This window comes from Heliangelus exortis, chromosome 1, assembly GCF_036169615.1.
Source record: "Heliangelus exortis chromosome 1, bHelExo1.hap1, whole genome shotgun sequence".
Taxonomy (NCBI): Eukaryota; Metazoa; Chordata; class Aves; order Apodiformes; family Trochilidae; genus Heliangelus; species Heliangelus exortis.
The window spans coordinates 186,786,884-186,811,700 of record NC_092422.1 but is presented as its reverse complement, the minus strand read 5'-3'; the positions used below and the strand labels follow the sequence as shown (position 1 = coordinate 186,811,700).

Genomic DNA, 24,817 nt, shown 5'->3' with positions numbered 1-24,817 from the left:
TCTAGCTACTTAATGTACAAAAATATTATATTCAAGCTGAGAAAGGAAAATTTGTTTTAGCTCAATCATTGTATTGCTACTAAGCATCTGCTGAGGGTTTTTCTTTTCCTTTTGACCCCACTTGTGTTCATAGATGCCTTTATTTAGAAATAAATGCAGTCGTGAAGTGAAGTAGGTAACTGAGGCACTTTACTAATTTATTGTCTTTCCTGTTTCAGAGCTGCAAGAAACTAAGACCTCTGAATATCACAGAATATCCCACAGTCCCCTGGATTACAGGATATTGTTAATGGATGAAGATCAGGATCGGATCTATGTGGGCAGTAAAGATCATATTCTGTCTTTGAATATTAATAATATAAGCCAGGACCCTCTCAGTGTAAGTTCAGTATTTATTTTGAGAATCCAAATTTGTTTTACTCATTGTCTATGAGAAAAAAAAAATAAAATGTGTATTTCATTATTTTGCAGCAGGCAAAATTCCAGGCCTGCACATGATTGAACAGGTCATCCTTGCATTTTTTGTAATGCAAGAGGAACAAGCCATAAGCTATTAGTGTTCCTCAAACACTGTTTAAAACTGACCCATTTACTCATTTTGAACTGGAATTCAGCATGACTTGGCATAATAAGGAAAATTAGTATGGATTGATGGTTTCTACACCTCTCTAAAACTGGAGATCATTGAGAGATACTTTTTTAGAAGAAGGCTGTAACAAGAACTATATACATGCAATAATTTTCAGATCATAAGGAAAAAAACAACAGGGACAGAGTTGCTTTTAAACTTTGACTGTATTTATATTTCTGTTTTGTACTCTGAAACCTCATCACTGGACTATTTTCCAATCTTTGTTATGTCTTTGTCAGACCTTGCCTTTCACTTGGGTGATCAGGAAACCTCCTGTTTGGGGTTTTTTGAACACCATGGCCTTCATCTCTCTTGATGCCACCTCTTTTCTTTTACCAAGATGCTATTTTCTAAGGACTATCAGTGTCTCACCTCCCCAAACTCCACAAAGCATCCTGCATATGAAAAGAAAGAAATTATCAAATCTTTAAACCACTTTCACAGATTCCTCTTGTTTCCAGAGCCAGTTCAAGTCCAGCTTCTTTGCTTTTGAAACAGGAGAAGTACATGTGTGCCCAGAAGCCTGAGTGTTCAGATACTACTCCTCTGCAGACTTTGCCTTGCTTATCTTTAGATTATCACAGCTACAACACTAACTTGGAGTGAAATAATAAAATAAATAAATAAATAAATAAAAATCTTGTTCTGCCAAATTGATCCAATCCTTTAATCTATGGGCTTTATTATGTACCTCAGAGAAGTTAAATGCCTTCCTGAAGAGGCAAAGCTTTTAATGTCTCAGGGGAGAGAGAGGCCCTGCTGGAGAGTGATTAAGAGGAGTTAAAGTGGGCTTTGCTCTGAATCACCCCCAGACCTACCTGTCTACCTGGATTGATTGCGTAGGGAGGCCAGGGGGCTGATTCTGATTTACACATTTAAATTAAATGCCTCTCGCCTGATGGTGTGAACTCACCCTTCCTCCTCCTTAGGGTACAGAGCTCTTTAGCTGGCATGGGGTTGCCTCCTCTGATCTGAAACAGATTCTGTGACCTCTTTGCAGCTCACCAGTGATCTGAACACCCTGGTCTAGGAGCTGTTAAGCTCCTGAATGGTAGAGCTTCAGCCTCCCCTCAGCAGGTTGTTTTTTATTCCAAGCAGAGCTGGGTTGGATATGTAGGACTCTGTTTTATGAAATATATTCTGCAACTGTACAAAGCTGTGAGATATTTACAGTTTGTTTAGGCCTGGAGAAGTAAGAATAATTAAAAAATAATAATTAAGAGAAATAAAAATTACCTGAAATTTTCTGACGGCAAATGTGATCACCCAGCATTAGGCTCAGAATTAGCCTAGCAATTCCACATGTTCTTTTGCTTGTTTATTTATTTTTATAACACATTAACTTTGCTAATCTTATTCATCTATAGAAACCTTATGTGCATATGCATACATACTACAAATCTTTGAATATTTATGTGTGTGTGTATATGTATATACAGAGCTGTTTTAATGCAATTATTTCTATTATCTTCACACTAACTGTTATCAGGTTCTGTCACCTACTAAATTTCAGGGGAGAGATTTCTGATGGATGTCTTTTCTATTTAAAAATCAAAATAAATAATGGAAGAAGCCTTAGCATTTTTGTATAGATCAGATAGACATTCAGACATGGAAATGTTTGTCAGAAAACTGTAGTGCAAAATATCTTGAAAAGAAATCAAGAACCTTAAGATCTTAAGCAGGTTTTATTATAAGATATCCAAACTTTCACTGTTAAAACCAAAAATTTACAAGAGTCCTTTTTCAATATTTTAGTCTTATAGTTTCTTGTATGAACAATTTCTAGAAGTTCAGGAGAAGCAAAAAAGTAAAGTTACTAAATTAGACAATGATGATTAAATTAGCTCTTATTTAGATTAAATTTTGATAATTAATTAACTTATTTTAAAATTATTTTGATAAAATTAATTTATATCAGCTAAAGACGTGCACCTTTATTTTGTTTACTGTATGCTAGGACAAAAAGTTGCTTTCATTTATTAATGAAAATCTTTTTATGCCTTATAATCAAGTTGTAAGAGGTATCAAAATTCTAACTTCCTTGTGTAAGCTAGGCAGTGAAATGCTTCTTGGTTGTCATTAAAAAATAAAGTAATAAATATGTTACTTAAAAGTCATTTCTTTCCTTGCAGATTTTCTGGCCAGCGTCAGCAAGCAAGGTTGAAGAGTGCAAAATGGCTGGCAAAGATCCTACAGTAAGTTATAATCCACATGCACCCACATACACAAATTATGTACTTGGCAATAAAGCAAGAGCACCTTGAGTGCAGCCAAAAAACAAAATGAAAGAAGTGTTTGTTTTGCTTTTTAAATGCTCTGCAGGCTAAATGAAGTAGTTAAATTATGAAAAACAAGCTATGTAAATAGAAGGCGCCTTTAGATTTTGACAGATGGAAAAAGGTGCACATTGTTCTCTTCCTCAGCTTTTTCTTCTTGTAACCAGTCAAATCAGGTAAGACTACTTTTCCAGATAGGTGCTGGAAATGGTTCTGAAGAGCCTGCTGAGCTGTTGGGGGTGAGGAAGTGTTCTGGCTGTCTTCTCACCCCAGGAACAATTTCTCCAGGTGGGTGGTATCCACTGTCTGCAGCCTGAAGCCCCCAGACTCAGGAACACCCCAAATGCCTCTTTCCATTACTTACACAAACAATGCCCAAATAGGTGTCTGCAAAACCACTGTGGAGAGATTATACTGAGCCATTTTGCACCACAGCTGTTCATTACAGCAGGCACCTTCCAAATAAATCCCTGGTAATTTCCCTGTATCTATCTTTATAGATAATAGACAGAAGTGAGGTATTTTGAAAGACCCAGTGAATGGTACAATACAACAGTCTGGTCTTCAGCAGAGTTGCACATTACCATGGTAATCTTCCTAAATTAATTAGAACTTTAAGTCTGCGTATGTCTGGATGTTATAAACAATTTATTCCTTTTGAGCTAGAAAATAGCAATTCCTCACGACTAAATCTATAAGAAAAAACAATTAATTCTACTTATATTTTTATTTGAGAAAAAAAAAATCAGAAGCCCTCCCTTTAGGTATATTCATCTTTGGAATATGTCTCAGCATATATCTGGGGTCATAATTAAGTGATTTAAGGATGCAAGAAGATGTAGATAAATCACACAATCACAGCATCATAGAATAGTTTGAGTTGTAGGGGTGCTTAAAGATCCTCTATCTCCAACAAATCCTGCCGTGGTCAGAGACATCTCCAACTATACCAGATTGCTCAAAGCCCCATCCAAGCTGGCCTTGAACACTTCTCGGGGTTGAGGCAGTCACAGCTTTTCTGGGCAGCCTGTGCCAGTGTCTCAGCACCCTGACAATGAAGGATTTCTTCCTAATGCCTAACCTAAGTAGACCCTCTTTCAGTTTGAAACCATTCCACCTCATCCTACCACTGCTTGCCCTTGTAAATAGTCCCTCCCCAGCTTTCCTGTAGCCCCTACAGGCACTTGGAAGATGCTCCAAGGTCTCCCCAGAGCCTTCTTTTCTCCAGGCTGAAAAACCGCAACTCTCATTCTGTCTTCATAGCAGAGGTGCTCCAGGCCTCTAATCATCTTCACAGCTTTCTCTGGACTCACTTCAGCAGGTCCATGTCCTTGTTTTTTCCCCTTCTCCCCTCCTTCTCACGTAGCATGAGAAAGCATCCTTTCTCATAGAATCATAGATAACAGCTTTTCATTCAGAAAGAATGGAATTAATGCAGAAGTCCACGAAATTTAGTATTAAAACTGATATTTTATTTCAAAAGTCTCTATATGATGCCTAATATTTCTACTTATTTTAGCTACAGATTTTGTATGGTTAACTAAGCCTCCAGATAACATGCAATTCACTTACTGTAATGTTACAATAATTGAATGTTTTATAAGAAAAATGTGTGGGATTTATTTTGAAAATCTATTTCAAATGCTCACAAATGTGAGATATCCAGAAGGTTGGCATACTGCAGTGTTTCTGAAATACTATTTTTTCAAAACTGTAGAGAGTAATTCACTATATTGCTGCAAAGCAGGGGAATGGTTCTTTATAAATAATTATGTTATGGTTGGTATGACAGCTTATCTCCTTTCTTTCCTGATAGCTATGGTAGTGAAAAACAAGTATTTTCCATAAAGAATATCCTATTTTACTGTACATCTTTACATTTCATTTATCTAAATAAAGTTTCATATGATAACACTCTTCAGGTGCAAAAATAGGAAAAATATAAATGATACTAAAAATTGAAAATATTTTTGCATAGGAAGAAAAACATGACACTACTATGTAGTGGACTCTTTAGAAAAGTTGTAATCTTTGCTATTTCGTGGTGAGACTTTCCTAGCATTTAATCAGATTAAACTACCCAAATGCTGCTGCATTCGTTGACAGGTTTCTGAGTAGCATCTCTGATATTACAACAGATAGCTGTGGGTACAGCTAATATCCTGTAACATAGTTTAATTAAGAATGTCCATGTGCATCAACTTCGACTGAATTTTTTTAATCCCAGATGTGCATTGCAGAAGTAAAATTAGGTTTCAGAAATAGAAGTGTACAATAAGTTTCTCAGTATTTGTCCTCAAGAGTTTAAAAGGGGAAAAAAGATACTGAAGAGCAGCTGCTGCTCCTGCTAAAATCAATGATGGTTCTTATTGAAAGTTCATTGAAATTATGAGAAAAGAGAACCCAATACTAAATCACTGTTTGCATCTTAAATTTTATTGTTCTATTTTAATAATATTCTTGTGAGTTTAATTCCTGATAACAATGGGAGAAGCAGAGAATGAATTCAGAAGAGTTAAGAATTTTAAATGAGAAAAAAAAAAAAAAAAAAGAGGTAAAGGTAGTGGACACATGCTAACTTTTGGCTTGTCAGAGGATAGGTATTATCACTGTAAGAGAGGAACAGACAAACTCAGAGCAGCCAGTAAAGGGCTTTATGCAATCAACAATTTTTTTTCCAAGGAGATTGAAATGGGGGTTGTTTGCCCTACCAGTAGAGAGACATTGGTGTTGGAATTTGTCATCTTTGGCTGCCTTTTTTGTTAACTGAAAAGAATTTGTCAGCTCTAAATAAATGTTCACCAGGCTAACTTGACTGCTTACATTAGTGTGACATCTATTTCTCTCCGTTTACTGTGACAAGATCCTGGGGCATAGATGTCTGACTTTCAGACGTCTGCAGTGAGGCAGTTCCCCAGATACTGCTGCTGAGTAAGTTTTGGTATCAGCTCCAAGAGAAGCACTGGTAGTATGTAAATATCTACAGCTTTTAGCCACTGCCTTTCACAAGCATCCATCCTAAAGGCAACTCAGACCAGACTAATTAAAAGCACAAAGTACTCCACTAGCAAGGAAAGGGAAATAAACTGAAACATAGGTGATCTTGAATTGAATTCTTAGGGAATATTTTCTTAAATAACAATTTCTTGCTTTGTTGGGTTATGCAGTCAGTGCAGTACCCAAATAAATCAAGCAGCAAACTGTTCAGTGGTTCACTGCCAGAGAGATGGGCAAAAGCTCAGAGCTCATAAAATGGTCTTCCTGCCAGACAGCAGTAAAGAATGAGAATGGTACTACTGAACAAACTTGTGTTACTTCTCTGTAAATTATCAGTGAGGAGACATGAAGACACAGTAGGTGTCAGAAGGCTGTCCTTTATGAAAAGAACCATTGACTTACCCACCCCTGCATTCCTGACATGGAAACATTGGAAAGCTCATGGCGTGGTACTGGCATAGCAAGTGTCATGTAGACACTATGTACTGGTTCTGATACCTGCAGACCTTCATTCTGGGATTTCATAGTATGTAATTCTTTATCCACGAGTCTTCTAGAAAAGATTTCTTCAAACAGCAAGAAAAGAGAGCATCACTTTACACTCAGCAGATATAAGCTAGTGGCATGCTGTATTTCTTCCCTTTCCACAGACTGGTAGTTCTGCTGAGAAAAACATGATTTTGATAGCAAGACCTTACAACAGCAAGTTTTGACTAGGGTAGATGAATATGAGAATGTAGAAACATTTAGGAGCACCCCCACCTTTAGAGACACAGTGTATTTTGACTCGGCTAAAGGATTTTTCTGGTACAGTTAGAGCTAACACTTTGTGGAGACACTCCTATGAACTCTGAGCCATCTACAATTATGCACCAATTTTCAGATGTTGCACTACAATACCAGCTCCTGCTGAACCAAAAATGTGAATGCTTTTAAATATAAATAAACTGTTCAGTCTACTGAACAAGGATTAACTCCACTGATTTTCATGAAGATGGCTGATGACACAGTTTCCAGTCCTGTGCTCAGAAAACACATGCAGTTCTCACTGTCTTTAGTGAAGGCTTGTATGACTGAATATGAAGGCAGTTCTGGGATCTTTGTAAGAAAAAAAAAAATCAGAAAAAAAAAATGTATTTCCAAATCAAAGTGTGCTAACAGTATATCATAGTGAAAGAAGGAAACAGCAAGAGAAGAAAAGAGTATGCTAGAAGGAAAAAAAATGTGAATCCAATAGTGTGAAACTGTGTGGCACTTAACATCCTCTTTTAAATTTCATGCTAGTTTGAAGGTGTTACCATTGATCTTCAATATGGCGCAACAGTTCACTGTAAAATTGCTTTGTGTTGTTCAGAGTTTTATTGTTTTGGAAATAATTTTTACACAAATAATGGGACCTGAGATTTAGGCTTGCTTTGTTTTTTTAATTACCTTCAGCCATGATGAAAAAAGAGACCGTTTTGGAGGTGTCCGTAAGGTAACTTCCTACTCTTACTTGTTTTCCTGCAGAGAGACCCTCCTTTTTCCTGTACAAGGCATAGAGAAGTCTGTGGATGAAAATTAGATTGCTATTTAGACATGGGGAACTTACATGCACTCTTGTATAACTGTTCCCTAGTACTCAGTTCCCAAAGTAGGCAAAATACCATGAAAAGTAAACAGAAGTCTACAGCTGTTCAGATCCGGAGACTACCAAACTCAGTAGATGTTTTTGTGTTATTACAAACTTGTAAACCATGGATATTACCTAGAGTTTCCTGCATGGAGTAATGTTCACCAATTCAAAACATTTTTTTCTTTCTGTTTCCTGCAGCATGGTTGTGGAAATTTTGTGCGCGTGATCCAGTCGTACAACCGCACACACCTGTACGTCTGCGGCAGCGGCGCCTTCAGCCCCGTCTGTGTCTACGTGAACAGAGGGCGCAGGTCCGAGGTACAGCTCTTTCCATTTTATCCACTCCTTCTCTGGGCATCTTCCTCGTCTTACATGAAACTGAAAATTTTAAAAAAGCAAAAAAGCTGTTATCTGAATAGGTTCCTTCACCCATGCTAAAGTGAATGAGAACAAAGATCCATAGTTTTCTGACCTGTTACAAGCAAGAAGCAAAGGCATGAACAAAAGTCTTGCCTCAAATATGATGGTTGTCCAAAATTCCACAGTCATATTGAACGTTGGGCTACATTTGATACTGGTTTTTTATTTTCCATTGTCTGGTGAGCTCATTCCTACTATTTGCTGGAAAAACTGCCAGGAAATAATCAAAAGGAAATAGCCAGCTTGATAAAAAGGCAAATATGCCGTACACTTGCTATAACTTTCATGTATTACTGATTCCTGGGAGAAGCCCTTGAGTGGAATAACTCTTCTGGTATGTGAAGGTTTGGTGTACTTCAGCTTGATATTCATTAGATGCAATCCCAGTACTGGTAACTTTCATCTACTGCACAAGTTTTGCCCCAGTAGATTCTGCTAAGATGAAGTCAGTAAGTTTTCTCATCACTGTGAGACCTTCCAGGGTGTAAATCTAACTTTCTCTAAATAGGTCTCCAGTTTTTCTATATTCATTTTCATCACATATTTTCAAAATACAAAGAACCAGATGTTTCGTAAGTGCCTATGTCCAACTTTTCTGATTTGAAATTGAAATGTTTGTTTATGTGCAAATGCAGTAGGTAATAAATTAAGCAACCAGAAGGAGAAAGAAGAGCACTTAACCAAGACCCAGCACCGCGGTAGTGTGTGGGTCAGATTCATGGCTGCAGGAACAGGGGTGTACAGTATATTTTCCTGTATAATATGGAAGCAGATGTGTTGGAAAGGAAGATCAGAGAGGGCTACCTGGAGTTTTGCCATGTAAGGATAGCTTTAAAAGCTGGGCTGGCTCCTAAGGAAGAGACTGGGAAATTCATCACTGATTTCACTTGGAGTGAGATTGGAATTCTGGCCAAGACCCAAGACTACTGCAGAGGTTGCCAGGGAGGTGGTAAATCATTGTTTCCACAGGTAGGTTTGCATAGGATGATCTCAGTAACTTCTGATATATCCTTACCTGGCTTCAGCCTCTTTAATGGTATGTTGTCTGAACCACTGCACCTTCAGTCCTAGTGAATTATCTAAAATAAAAGCTTTTATGAGCACAAGCAAGTACGATTGAATAAGTAAATCCATCATTCTGCTTAACATAATCTACATTAACTTATTTTGATGTATTTTGAAACTGAGGTCAGCTTTCCTCAGCATTATCCTGTTTCTTGACAAATTATTTAAAACATGGAAAGTATTCTCACTTGTCTGTAATTAATGCAATATTCCTTTACCTGCTTAAGTAGTAATACTCTAGCCTGTAGAACTCTGACTCTTGTTAATTTAGGTTTTTGTAAATGAGGTTGGGGGAGGGAGAGGGCAAGCGGGAAATGACATCTCCAGATGATGCAAGAGCTTAAATTTCTTAGCTTAAAAATAAAGATACATGTCTTGGAAGAGCAGAACTGGCTTCCCTTAGCCTGTCTGTACAACCTATGTGGCTATGATCAATAGATTAAATAAACTGCTGTTTCAGACGTCTGGAGTCTGTCAGACACTTGACTGTAGGCATTGCGTGCTCAAAGCCATTACTGCACAAGCCAACAATAGCATAACAGTTCAAAACCAAGCATTTCCTTCTGAACTCATGGCATATATCAGTGTATGACTAATTAATAAAGCAGAATGAAGAACTATGTAGTGCTGATCGGAATAGTGAGAACTCAATTTTTCTTTGCTTTTATCATATCCACCTTTAATTTAGTACACTTTTCCATGCACAGAAAGCACTTTTTGCACGTGCAAAAATGGACACTTTAGAAAGCACATCTGTTTTTCTCTAGAAACTACAAAGCCTAACACTAAGTCATATCCAAGAATCATAAGAACTGAGCCCGTTTTGCTCCTTTGTTTCCAGAATTCCACATAAACTCACAAAAAAGGCAGTTTCATTGACGATGCAGAATGTTTCCCTTTTCCCTGAAACAGGGGTAAAAAAAGAATTAATTTCCTGGATTGGCACACTTGATACTTTGGTCTTTGGTAATGACTCTCTTAGCCACCCAAATATATTATAATGTCAAAATAAATGAAGGAAACAGAAGAAAATGTAATCACTATGTGAATTAATTATAGACAAAAAAGTAGCTTAATATATATGAAAATCAAGTATAATCCTGGAGCTAGTTTAATAGTGTAATAATAGTGGGCTTTTTTAATTATTAAATAGTGGTCTAACATAGTAACATAGATTAGCATCAAACTGCATATTAATCTAGAAGTAAAACAACAAAAAAACCAAAAACAACACAAAAACCCCAGGATCATATTTCAAACTTCATATTTATGTTTTAACATTGTTTAGAGAGCTTATTACTGAAACAATAGATAAGATCTCTGTGATTAAGTTAAGCATAACAAAAGAGAGGGCAAATAGATAGGGCATAATGGATATGAAAACTTCCTTGGAGCTGAGTACTTAGGGTTGGTCAAGGCTGCAATCTGCTGTTCCCAAATGGCTGCTAAGTGATCTGTTGGGCATCCCCCTTTCCCTGTGATTTACATTAATTGTTACGGGGAATATAAAATAGTTGCTGCCCTTAGTTGAATATCTAATACATTGGCATGTACATCACAGAAGCCTGTCTTTGGGCTTTTTTGTCAGTACCATTCTGTTGAAACAGAAATGCTTTAATTTTGAATGCTGGGGTTTCTTAGTCCAAGAAATGGTATTGATGAAAATAAGTATAACTTAAGGAATTTTTGGAGGCCTGATAGTTCAGTGAAGAGCAAATGATTTATACCATCAACAAATGACAGTTTTCGTAAGAGATTTTTAATATGTATTCTTGTTAGAGTAGCTTTATTGTAACATCCTAGCCTAGTATAATTATCAGCATGTATTCAGCAAATAAAGGGTAAAAAACTTCAAAAACACAGAAGTAATCTGCACAGATATTTTCACAAAGATCAGTCAGTGTCTCGAAAGTGTAACTGACCTAGAAGGAAATGTTCTTTGTTTTAGTGTCATGAATTTATAACTAGACTCTTGAAAATAAGTGAGTACCAATGAAAAAGTCTTCTAAAAAGGTGATGAAATTCTGAATAGGAAAGCTAAACTGCTGATAATGTAGCAAAAGTTCCCAATAATGCTGAGTATTGTTAATGCTGGAAATGGGCAAGCATAAAAATCATTTCCTGTGTGATGGTTTCTGAAATGAGAAGTGACACACTGATCTACATTGCAGGAACAAACCTTCAAGATTGACTCCAAGTGTGAATCAGGAAAGGGACGCTGTTCTTTCAACCCCAATGTGAACACTGTGTCTGTTATGATCAGTAAGTAAAAATATTCCAAGTTGCTGAGGTGTGAATGCATACATACATCGTGTGGTGTGGATTGATGGGATGCTGGACACAGAATTCAGCCTCCAATGAGCAGTACCTTGTGTCAGCCAAATGGGCACAAGGGTTGGGTACATTCTTGTTTCAAGGCTTACGTGAGGTTGAATTGGGTGTACAAATAAAATGCAGAAATAAAGTGTTGAAAAGGAGGGAGAGAGAAACAGAAAACAAAAGATTGTTCCTTTTCCAGCTTTCACATTTTTTTCCCAGGGCTAGTTTGAACTTTGCATTACCCTGCCTAGCATTTTATGTTTAAACAGTTTCTGACCTCATTCATCCTAGACAGCACTTGTGTCTCATTCAATTATTTGTAAAATCTCAGAGTAGACAGGGAAAGAAAATTTGAAGACAGCAGTTACTTTGAATTTCTTTTTGTTGTCATCTCTTCTGTAGAGCCCACCAGTTTTTTGCAAGACTCTTCATTTTTCAGTTGGTTTTACAGCCAACCAATTTTGCAATTTTCTTCCATTTGAAAGGCCAGAAAATGGTACAACTGACATAGCTCAACTATTCCTGTGAATTGGTGGTTACTGCACTCAGTGACTGAGATATACAAAGAATTACTGCAGTGTTTATTGTGCATCTGATTGAAAAACTCAAAAGGGGCGATGGGTTATGGATTGTAAATCATCAGTAAAAAATCATTTGGTTTTTTTTTTTTCAACCAGGAGACGTATTATATATACTAAATGTAACCCGGCCTGTCATGTATGCAGCATGTTCAGATTTCAAGTGTCACAGCCTTGATTTTTCAGCTTGTGTCTGCTCCTTGCTACATTTTTGGCTATGAAGGGAAAAGCATTTGTACAAATTTTTCAGGCATTCTGGTACCTGGCATGCAGGTACTGTATATTTCACTGAAGTTTTTCAAGGGAACAGTGTGCAGTTTCTGCATTTTGGCTTCTATCGAAATCAAAGGGAGTTACATATAGTTCCAGATATTTCCCTTAAAGTTTGACTCTCATGGAGCTTGAAGAAAGTGTCATATAGCTTGTCCTGCGTGGTCTGTCCAAACTCTAAGTTAACATTTTTTTAAAAATTATTCCTCATTTCGAATATATTTAAAACAAATGTCAAGTAGTGTAATTTCATTCACGGGGGTATGAACTGAAGCAGCCTTAGAAGACAGGCAAATGCTACCTAGATACCTCTGAACCTTGGCTGCATTAATATCTTTATCTCACCAGTGATCTATGGTCAGTGTTTACAGACACTCACTGTGTAAAGAAAATGTTTGTTCAAAGTCAGTGATGGATTAATCCACTGCTATTCATTACTCTTCTGATTCTTAAGTAAAACATCTGTCATTAAAAAGTAATGTTTCCTCTCCTTGTTCCTTCTGGATTTTATGAAACACCATTAAAGTACATTCTTTCTCAATTAATGTATTCACAGTAAGCTGACTTTTCACAATAGATCTGTGGCAGCTTTGTTGATCTTAGAAGGCTTTATATTATCTTCCCCGATTTCTCAGTTAGTTGACCAAGGAGACCTTCACTAGTGTTTGACTTATCTTTCATGACAGAATTAATTTACAGAACTTAAATTATTCTACAAAAGTCACTTTCATTTTCAAAATAGTCCTGCAGATTGAATTTTATACTTTCTCCCTGGTACTACAAAGTCCAGTTATTAGGCTTGAATGAATCTTCCCTCAGTATTCATGATGGAAGAGAATATTCTGTAAATCAAATCTTGAGTTCAAATGCAAGGACTGAGCCCATGTAGAAGACTCCCCTTCTTCAGAAAGAGGGATTCCTCACTGTTGCTTCAGAAGGTAGGAAATTCTGTCGAAGTGGGTCATTCTTCTACAACAAAAGAACCATTTTTAAATATAGCTGCAATTTCTTAACAGTTTTGGCCATCACCAGCCTAAGATACATCAGGAAAGCTGACTCACCCTTCAGAGGAAAATGGTGCTATAAAACCAAACAACTTTCTATTGTACAAAGACACTTTTCCATCAATGCCATGACAGATCTCCTTTGAAGATGCCTGGCATAACTGATGTGCAGAATGTATGTCTCTTTCTTCACCAAGACTGTGAGGTATTTCTAAAGGCAGGCATACCTCATCAGTTCAGTAATTCCCTCAATAACAAAGAGAAGTAGTGTGAACTAGCTGTGCTGTGCAGAATAAGTGCTGTGCAGTATTTAAGTATTTAGCTGAAAGGAAGTGGAGCTGACATATATAATCTGATACCTGATTAGCAAGCAGACACTTGGCATGCTTAAGACATAACTAATAGCATTGATATGTAATAGGATTAAGATTACATAGTGTAGTACTATTGTTAAAGTGTGTGTATGTGTATTTGCACAGGACTGTACATAATATTTAGTGAGAACCTTAAGCCTGATCTCTTTCAGCCAGTTTATTTTATAATAAGAATAAAGCTCTAATAGATTGAGGCAATGAGGCCAGTACCCAAAATCAGTTATAAATCAGTAAACATCTAACAGCCTTCTGTCAAGATATGCTCAGGAAGTGGATGTTTCACAAACATGTATCAAATGTATTGTTTAAAGCCCCTGTGTATGAATCCTGTCATCACCAGGAGAGATGAGATCAGAAGAGTGGCTGCCGGCTGCTTTGCAGGGGTTCAGTTCAGGCTCTCGCCAGCAACAGAAAAACAAAATCTCCAGAGTTTTAATTCTCTTGTGAGCCAATAGTCTTCCGTACTGATACACACATGCACACAGACAGATCATAAAAATAGCCTCAAGGGCTTCTGAACCTGTGACTCTTGCCAGCTTGACCACACTCTCCGGGTACTCCAGGAAGCCAGACAAAAACATCAGTCAAAGGACCCAGCTGTACTGGAATGTGTTCAGCCACCGCTCCCACCATGAGCCTTAGAGTTTATTTTAGCTACTGTTTTCTACTCTGGGATTTCATTGTCATTAGTCAATGGAAATTGCTTGGTTATTCATGGAGTAGAAAATGATAATATATGTAATTAGAATGATTATATATATGCATATTTATGCACACACACAGGCTCACACAAACACAGAGTTACATCCTGACTGATGAACCGAGATTTCAGCCCTGCACAGGGGGTAGAAGTTCATGGCTCTGTTAATGTAGGAGTTGCATGTCTAATTCTGTTCAAGCATAAAGACCCTATACTTAGAATCAAGTACATAAAAGGGGACAATTGTAGCTCTACATTACTCTGTGTAAAGTTCAATAATATGATTGTCTGGCCTCTGCAATACTGAAATCAACTTGAGACTGCCTGGGGCAGCCTTGACAATACTTCTGGTAAAAACTGGCACCAATCCATTGACTGCAATAGATGTTGTGCCAGTTTACACCACCAATAAATTCAGTCCAGTCATTTTGTCTGCTCCCACAAAAAAAAAGCTTTTTGAAGTATGTAATTAAAAAAATAAATGTGATTCTTCTTGATAACACGCGCCTGATTTTCCAGTGATCCTTATCAGTGAAAGTTGAGCAACTAAACTTCATATCAAAAAGTTCACCATATATGCAATTCTGCTGTTGCATTTAATGATGTAGTTCCCTAAAGTCTTTAGGAAAAATCTGATGACTCTTGTACATTCTAGATTGTGTCTTTGTAAATCAGAGGGAAACCCCATGCCCATGACCCAGTATTTTTCTGTAGAGACTCCTCTGTAAAAAATTAGATCAGTAAATACAGTTTTCCCAAAAGCTATAACAATCCATTTGCTTTTCCCCCTCCATTTCAATTCTTTTCAGATGAAGAGCTGTTTTCAGGAATGTATATTGATTTCATGGGGACAGATGCAGCCATTTTTCGGAGTCTGACCAGGAGGAATGCAGTGCGAACCGACCAGCACAACTCCAAGTGGCTGAGTGGTGAGATGCCTTTGTTTTACCAGAGCTTGTAATGGGTTCCACACAGATTCTGCTTTGCTTTGTTTAAAATAAATAGCTTGTCTTTTAAAGAGCTTTCCTATTAATTTAATTTATGACATTGAACCATGAAGAAATTTGTGAAAGTATATATTGTAGGCAATGCACGGATAAAAAGTGTTCCATGCTTGAACAAACCTTTTAGGCCACCCCACCTGAGGGCCTTTTTTGGAGTAAGACTGAACCAAACTGTTCAAAATTAGCATGAAAACCTTCCAAATGGCAAGTGGCCAGACAATCTGACTTCTAGGGACGTGCCTTCTCCAGCTTTACTGTATCAGACATTGACTGAAATTAAAGTCCTTTATTCTAAGGTTTTTTTCTAGTGAATTGCCACTTCAATTAATTAAGCTGATCCACCTCAGTACAAAAGACTCACCACCACTTGCATTCAAAATACTTGCAGTGGAGAGTTCCATTAGCATACAAGTCAGGTACAGTTATTGCCATTTATTTCTGTAGTAAGATGCAGATTATCAAAACACAGTAGAAAAACTACCTTCTGAGTGCAAACACATAACTCTTGGTTTCACTCAAATTATTGTGAAAGTTCTTCCTGACTTTACCAATAAAAAGACTCCATCAAATTAAACTATTTTGAAATAAAATGGTTGTCAGAACTCTGAGCAGAGATTGATGTCCAAAGCTATAGAACAACTGACATAACGGTTCCAATTTAAGAAAGCCTTCAGGTGTGTTGAAGTTACTGTGGTATTGTCTTGCTATTCCTGTGTGGCTGCGACTGCAGCCAAGTCACAGGACTGCAATCAAAATAAATTCACTATGAATGAGAAACTATGTCTGCTTTCAAAATTGGTCTTGTTTGCTATACATTCTTATGCTTATCTACACACCCTGAAGTGTGCACCCTAAAGTGAATCAGGGAAATAGAGACATTATGCCATTTCTATCTCTGGAAAATCTACCTATTACAAATGCTCAGGACAGTTGTTTATTGCCATGTTCTTTTAGAATCAGAGCCATGACACTTAGATTCATTGAGAATAGGCTTGTGTGAATAGCAAAATGCTGCAGTCTAAAGTGAGTTTTCTGTCAGAGATAAAACATTTGTATTGTTTTTTTTCAAGATTTGTGTTGGATTTCAATCAATCTTGTCTGATACAGCCTTCATGCAGGAAGCTTTCTCCTTCAAACACAGGTTTTCTGAGCACTCTCTCCACTGTCCATTATAGTTTAGCATAGGATATTGCCAAAAACAGATTTTCTGCAGATACCAACACCAATAGAAGTCATTGCCTAAAAAGGGATTGCAAGAAACTACTGCACAGTCACTTGCATATCAGTATGTACATTTTAAATTACAGTTCAATTTACATAACATTAGTTCTCCTTTACAGTGCTTTGTATGTTTATCAAACTCTGATATGAAGTCAAATGCTGTTCAGGCATTTGCAAATTCTGCTTTCCTTTTTTCAGTGTTCCAATAGCTGGTTCCCTCTTTTGTGCATTTTTAATGTACCTTGTTTGTTCTTTCTCCAGAGGATCTTTTAGCAGTTTACTTTTATATTTTGCCTCCTCAGTGAGTCTTCCCTTAGGTGCCCCTGATAACACACTGACTCCTCCCCTTTCTTCCACTGACTCTTTGGACCTCTGCAGTAATTTCATACTATTGCTTCTATAATTTTTTATCTTTTGTGGGATAAAATGTGAGGACACAGAAACTTAAGGCTGCCAGCATGAAGCTGTTTACCGGGTGATATATGGTGATACGAGGTTAGGCACAAAACCTATCCTGCCACAGCTGTACCTCTGTATGGATATATAGCAGTCAGTAACTGTCACCTCATTATTTCCTTATACTGATACAACTTTTGGTTTCATCTTTTTGGTACACTGTTTCATTTCAGAGCCTATTTTTGTGGATGCTCATGTTATCCCAGATGGCACTGACCCCAACGATGCCAAAATCTACTTCTTCTTCAAAGAAAGACTCACAGACAACAGTGGCAGCACAAAGCAAATTCATTCAATGATTGCAAGAATCTGCCCAGTAAGAACTATTTTGTTTGCCAGGTTGTTGGGACAAGCTGCTAGTGTGACATGATAAGCTAAAAGACTAAATGAGTGAAAGCCTTTGATTTATATTCAAAACAAATATCCACATTCATAATTAAGAAGAGCTGTTACTGAACACACAGTTAGGCTCTAAATGTGTTATGTGTATCTGGCTATATCCACAGTGATATGGAAATTGAGAGATTCAGGAATATAAGTGTTTCTCTGACTGACTCTCAGGATTGTTTCCAGTGTTAAATTTCTAAACTTGCTGTTCTTTGCATGAAGGAGGTATATTCTTTGCATAAAAAAAACTGAATTATAAGATGGTAAAGATGGTAAAGTCTTCCGTGCATGGATACACACACTTAAAATCTTTGAAACACATTGGAAATATCAGGAACAAGTTTTTAAATGGTTTGATTTGATTTTCAAATATTGGTTTCACTTCTATAATATCTGTGCTTTCTGAGTTATTGATTGATTATAAGCCTAACTTTAAAAACATGCACAGGAAAATTAAATTTAGGAGTTATGGCTGCTCCTGTGCAGAATTAATTTACAGCTGCAGAACTCCTTATTGTCTCTATTTCCTTTTACATATTTATAATCAACTGTAAATGAATGATTGAAGCAGCTATTATAAATGCTCAAGTTCTGCTAGCCTTTTAATTCCTTCTTTTGGAATTGTGAGTGTTTGTGTGTCTGGTTCTTTAGAATTTGATGCTTGTGATGTTGTGCATGAGTGTGAGGACATGTTTGGGATTGTGTGAAATACCTCTAGCAATATGATGAGGCATGTGATCCCTTTTAAAATCTTTGCTTTCTACTTTTTGTGAGGGTGCCCAAAGGCGTTTTTGGGTATTTTGCAAGAAGATGTTTCACGCAATAATAGCTGTATTTGTTATTGTTACTGTTATAATGAAGCCCAGATGATTTCTGAAAAGCCTCAGCCTGTTTAGACTTACACTGAAGTCAGGAGCAGAATCCAAAAGCCAATGAAAATAAATCTAAGCCAGTCATATTTACATACTTGTAAACCCTTATATTCATATATCAACACCTTTGAGACTCACCATATGTACTAATACAATGGTGCCAAGAGAGGCCACCCCAAAGGACCTGGTCACCAAACAGGTTTGATTACCAGCTCCAGAAGCACCAATGAAACATGCACAACATTTCATCAAAACTGTATTTCCTTATCTTCTGCATTTTGTCTCTCCATTTCCTTGTGGAGAAATCCTATGCAGTTTGGATGATACTGCCACAGAATGAGGCAGGAGCTGCACCATCTGGCTTATCAGTTACTGGTTCCACTTTGCACTAGAGAGAGATGGAGAGATCATTGAACAAGCTGTGATCAAGCCAGCTCTGGACTAAGCTAGCAGAACTTCCAATAGTGCAAACCTAGCTTGGCCCATGCCACCATTTCTGAAATTACTTCAGAGCATCCATCTCAAGGGCCATCACAGCTTACTAGGTCAGATTCAGCTATATTGCTGTCAGAATTAGAAGAAACATCCCTTCAAAGGCCTCTTTGATCTTTCAGAGGTACAATTGACTTTCCTGCACTAGTCAGGGAGCCAGACCTCCACAGACCCACACATTGCTGCTGCACAGCATACTGCCCAACCCTCCCGAGCCTGCTAGCCCAGCACAGAGTGTCTGCTCAGAAAACTACTTTTTTTTCCCGTATTTGGAGGGTTTAAAGAAGGACATTTACTTTAGGCTTATTTATTTTTTCTATTGGTTATAACTGCATAATTGTCTAGGTGATGAGACAAATTAAACTGGGGAAAGGGTAGGAAAGTCTGTCCAGGTGTTAGCTGCATTGTATTTCTTTTCTGAAAATATTATTCCATTCCAGAATGACACAGGTGGTCAGCGTAGTCTTGTAAACAAGTGGACAACGTTCTTGAAAGCAAGACTTGTGTGCTCAGTAATGGATGAAGATGGAACAGAAACGTACTTTGATGAATTAGGTATGGCAAGAAAGACTAAAAGTTTTATCTAAATCCTGCACCCTATGTATATGTAATTATTGATGTGCATACAGATTCTTAGTGAAGTTGTTGAAAGTGAAACCTTGGCTCTGTAGAACTTCATGTCAAAATTCCCCTCATGGTTTTATGACAGGAAATGAAAAAATTATTCATAAATCTCTCTGAGTAATTATCATTATCTTTGAAATAAAGGTAATTAATCTTGAATATATAAAAGAATTATATAAGTAAAGACTTAGGATTTGAAAGGGATCAAGTGAAATATATTATTACTTTGCTCCCAGTTAGTTTTTATAACATACCTTTTTTGAAACAGTTTCTCATAACACTGTGTAACATACAGCTTTTCTGCAATTTGTTTCTTTTTTGATCACAGGGAAGAGGCCTCATTTTGATAGTTCAAGATAATACTAATAAGTGCTGTTGCTGGTACCATTAAGAATACTATGAATAAATATAATTTCTCAGGATTCATTCAGGCACTTAGATTTTCAGTTCACCATGTGAAAAGCTGCACATATTCAGTAAATAATCTATGCCATAGCCACAAAAATTTTCTTTCAATAATTAATTAATACATTCGTATCTTAATAGTTAGGTGCCAAACACCATTAACAGAAGGTTTCAGATTCTATATTGTCCACATCTGTGATGTGCAGTCATAGTTCTAAATTCAGGCACTGGAAGAATTTGGTGTGTGTATTTGTAAATACAAATAAGATTTATATGTGTTCATATAGATATAAATATCAATTAATATAAATACCATTGGGCCCGACACTGGGGCTGCATCTGTTTCTGACCTTCTTTCCATTTTTATCTCTCTCTCTTTTCTCTAGTATTATTGCTGGTTTCCATAATAGCAAATGGAGTTCTGAATCTTTTTGACTTGGTATTGTTAACATATATTTGATGTACTTGTATTGACTCAAGGGTTCAGTGGAAACCGATGGGCCTAGAAGCAGATCCTAACTTGCACTAACTCAGATTGTGCAAGCTGCTTGGAGGACTGACTGTCATATCTTCCCAGTGGCTAAGCACAGCCACAGCAACTAATCTTTCAGAGCTGTGATTTACCAGCCCACTCCTCTTCAACAAAGCAGTAGGATAACTGCTTTTAGTTTTCTGCATGGCCAAATGGAGAACCAGACAGAATAGGAGGCAACGTTCTCAGTTTGGGCTCTAGCACAATCCTGTGGCAGAGGAAGAATTCAGCTGCAGCTGGAAGTGTGGAAAACTGTGCAAAAGCAAGCACATGGTTCTGTTTTCATGTGCAGTGCAGAAGAGTGTAATGCTTCCAGTTCTGCACAGTGATGTCTTTTGTGTTTGACATATTTCAAAGCATATTTTAAAAATTCAGAGGGTTAAATGAAGGAACTACATACATTTATGGAAAGCTAAAGAACATATTGCATGACAAAAAGCTCAGAGAGTTCAGACTTTTTGTGTGTTGTAAAATACATTCAAGGGGTAACTTGAATACAGTTAGTAAAAACATTTGTAAGGAGAAACTGTCTGAGATTAAAGTATTTTTTATTGAAGTAAAAAAAAATCAGCAGATCAGAGGTAAAGGGGGACAAATTCAGTTCAGTGAACAGGTTCAACTTTGCATACTGCAGTCAATAAAGAGAGGTTTACATCTCAGTATCTTCACTGCAAAACTTCATGTCATTTAAGTCATGTTGAAAATGAGCTAGCAAGGGCATCTAGAGTGTGTACTGGATGATAAAACACCTAATCATCCTGCTTTGGATTACATCCCTCTATGGGAACTCTTTGTCTTTGACCTTTTGCAACTTGATGTTTGCCTACTATTAAACAACCTGCTGAAATGCAATCCAGCAGAAAGAATTCTGGGACATGGATCCTGAACATACTTATTTGAAAACCTTTGCCTTTTGTCTTCATAAGGCTCTGGTGTGTAGCTAATGTCTAGATCTGTTTCTGAATGTTCAAATTTTAGATTTATGTTTATGGTCCTTCATATAAAAAATCTACCTTTTCCCATTCAAGTCTGAGACAAAAGTACTGGTAGCTTCAGCAGGAATAAAGTCATAAATTAAACTGGAAAATAACTTTTTATTAGCATTTAAAATGCTAATTTTCTTTTTCCTTTTCTTTCTTACAGAGGATGTGTTTCTTTTAGAGACAGATAACCCCAGAACAACACTTGTGTATGGAATTTTTACAACATCAAGGTAAATGGGAAGATTTTAAAAAATCATCTTTCTGAATTACTCAGTTTTCTAAGTGAAAACCAAAAGTGATGGTTTCTAGTTAAGTCTGTTCTGTGCAGTTTTGATGTCTTCTGCAGCCAGCATTTGCATACAGTCTCAGTATCCATGTTGGAGCTACACTGCTTGGAGCAAAGTGCTCCCTGATGCACTGTCAGCTGGCACTGGGAAAACCTTTGCATGGAGGGCCACTTGTTCCCAACCAGCAGCAGAGAGCTAAAGGACTTGAACACAGTGAACTCACGTGGCATCTGAGAGCACTTAGCACCTCCTGAAGGACATCCAGCAGCCTGAAGGATCAAACAGGGAATTCTTACATGAATTCATACAAATAATTTCCAGACTCTCAGCTGGCAGATGATTGCACAGATGGCAAATAACCCGTGTCAGCTTTAGCTGGCTATAAAAATACAATCTTGTGTGGCATGTGGACACCTTCTGGCAGCCTAAGCACCCTGTTACCAGTCAGTAGTATTCACTTACTGTTCACTTTAGAAAACATTCAGTGAGCTCCCAAAGACAGAGGAAGTTCTGCATATAGCTGATTGTTCTGAAACTCCCCAAAGATAGACCAATAGGTGGACCAACAGGTTCTGCCGTCTCTACCTTTGTTTTTTTCACTTTTCTCTTGTCCTCACCACATAGTGCTGGTATACAGAGTGGAAACAGTTACTACTGATTTCTGACAACCTATCCTGTATTATTTAGCTGTTATTAGTTAACTTCAAAAAGGGTGACTATTACTCCTTATCTCTTCCCTTATCTTCACCTCTGTAGTCTTTCAACTCATAACAGTAACAAGCAAGAAGCCTCCCAACAAATATCTTCTTTCTAAGCCATACAGAAGGAAATCAAGTAATATTGAAGCAAATTATTTTTGTGGCATAAAATCTAACATAAAATATCTAGAAAGATTAAATACATATTTTTAAACCTATTAATACCTACCATAATTTCCACAAACACCATAATCTACCTAAAAGGTTCCTCCTCCTAATCTATATATAGCTGAGAGCAATGTGGATTGTGCTTTCTTTTTGTAATGTTTTCAGGTTTTTTCTGGAGTGTTTTTTGTTGTTTTGTTGTTATTTTTTTTCTTTTTCAATTGAAAACAAAGATTACCTGGATTATTTTCTTCCTACAGTTAACAACAGACTGTCTGGATTATCCCAATTTCTTGGGCTAAATATCTCAACCTTCATAAGCAGTGAGGAAAAAAAAAAAAAACACCAAAAAAAAAAACCCCAAAAACCCCTTAGCATTCCTCTGGAACTTATTCCTGTGGTGCCCTCCATCATCACAGAGTGATGGAGGCCATTCAGGATTTGTGGTGGTTGAGGAAATATCAGAGACCATTGCTGAACCTAGAGCAGTGGAAAAATGTGTCCTTCCTGTAAGTGACCCACTGAGCTCTCCTTCAGGAAGCATCAAAGTTCAACTCTTTTGAGGGAGTCTTTGTAAGACTAGTTTTGTGGGTAGATTTGAGGACTGTATAGGACTAATTCCTGTACAGCCACAACTTGTTCCCATTTTGCTTAGAAAAGCTGGCAACTGATTGTAAGGATCTAACCAATTGCAATTGCACTGGATGTTTTGATTAATATTTTAGCTGTGTATTTTAGGAGGCTCATGAAGGTCTTGTGGTTAATATACTGGTAGGGAGTTCTGGAAGCCTGTGCTGAGCTTGGCAGCACAAAGTTTATAAAACTCTTGTCTCACTGAAGTCAGCAATATTTTTGCCATTGATTTAACTGGCGACAGATTCAATTGCTTTTATAATTAACATCAGGAAAATTTCTAATTCCACCAGTAATACCTTTCTCCCTCTTTTTTCAGTTCACTGTTCAGAATAGTGCTAGGTCTTCCGGAGTAATGGTGTATACTGGGAAACAAATTACTTGATTTTAAATGTGTTAAATCCATGCTATAGAAGCATTAAATTGTATCAAAAATATTGTAGAGGTGTATTTCATTACGGGACCATGCAAAATGATGGAAAAGGTATATAAAAGTTGATAAATTACAATGCTAACTTTTTCCTACTCTTTTCCAGCTCCATATTTAAAGGCTCAGCTGTATGTGTGTATCATCTATCTGACATCCAGACTGTGTTCAATGGGCCATTTGCACACAAGGAGGGCCCAAACCACCAGCTGATTCCATATCAGGGCAGAATTCCGTACCCAAGACCTGGCACTGTAAGTACAAAGATGTTTATGCACGCTTGCCAATTACTTGTCTTTGTTTAAAAAAAGAGAAAAGAGAAGAGAAGAGAAGAGAAGAGAAGAGAAGAGAAGAGAAGAGAAGAGAAGAGAAGAGAAGAGAAGAGAAGAGAAGAGAAGAGAAGAGAAGAGAAGAGAAGAGAAGAGAAGAGGAAAAGAGAGGGAGAGGAGAGAGGAGAGGAGAGGAGAGGAGAGGAGAGGAGAGGAAGAAAAGAAGGAGAAGAAGAGAAAAAGGAGAAGAAGAGAAGAAGAGGAAGAAGAGGAGGAAGAGGAAGAGGAGGAGGAAGAGGAGGAGGAGGAGAGGAGGAGAGAACTGAATATTACATTTGTTTGGGTTTCCTCAACTACTGCCATGTTTTTCTTGGTTCACCTCATGAAGGCTTATGAGGTATTCCAGCTAGGCCTAAAGAAATTGGGAAGCACAATGGAAAATTCAGATTTGTATTTAACATGGTGATAGAAAATACCTACATTTTTCAGATGTGACAGAAAGATCTGAACTTGGAGATAAATTCCTAGATCATAGCTCACACAAAAAATACAGACAAAAGATAGTTTTTTTAAGACAAACGTTGTTTTTCTGATCACTGGCTTTTCAGTGCTTCCTCACAAATTTAGCCACAACAACATATCTTAAAGGTGTATTTTCTAAGCTGAGGCTTGTCTTTGGTTTTATTTTACTGCCAAGAAGTTCTGCTTTTAAATGTGTGCCATAACCTCTATTTTCCACATATGCCAAAGCAGTTGTAAAAGTCAGGACTTACAATGTTTTTTGCTGCTAGAATTCATGTACAAAGGGTTAACTTTTAATAGCCATGCTTTCAGGCAGTGCAGCATGAGGCTTTTTTCTCTGAGATGTAGATTTCTTTCAACTTCTGGGATGCTGGACTAGACAGGGATGGCTTTTTGTATTACATAGAAAATCCTACTTTACAGTTGCCTAAAGAGATACTCATACTAAATCTCTGGAGAGAAATGAGCATTCATTGTGTCATAGTACACTGGATAAACAATGAAAAGGCTTTGGTATAGCTTCAGTAGGATAAAGCAGTGCATTCATTTGGCAATGATCAACTCTGCAGTGTTTGGCTGCCCTTCACT

The 24,817-nt window shown here is 37.3% G+C and overlaps 1 protein-coding gene across 2 annotated transcripts in view; it reads left to right on the top strand.

Annotated features, from left to right (window-relative positions):
- SEMA3C (semaphorin 3C) overlaps positions 1 to 24,817 on the top strand; it is a 114,573-nt gene that overhangs the window by 64,553 nt on the left and 25,203 nt on the right. For both annotated transcript variants that reach the window (XM_071734042.1, XM_071734043.1), the window contains exons 3-11: positions 219 to 379; positions 2,767 to 2,829; positions 7,721 to 7,840; positions 11,179 to 11,269; positions 15,062 to 15,181; positions 17,107 to 17,249; positions 19,125 to 19,239; positions 21,389 to 21,458; positions 23,548 to 23,692. In XM_071734042.1, the coding sequence (XP_071590143.1) occupies positions 219 to 379; positions 2,767 to 2,829; positions 7,721 to 7,840; positions 11,179 to 11,269; positions 15,062 to 15,181; positions 17,107 to 17,249; positions 19,125 to 19,239; positions 21,389 to 21,458; positions 23,548 to 23,692 (1,028 nt within the window). The remainder of the gene's footprint in view (positions 1 to 218; positions 380 to 2,766; positions 2,830 to 7,720; positions 7,841 to 11,178; positions 11,270 to 15,061; positions 15,182 to 17,106; positions 17,250 to 19,124; positions 19,240 to 21,388; positions 21,459 to 23,547; positions 23,693 to 24,817) is intronic.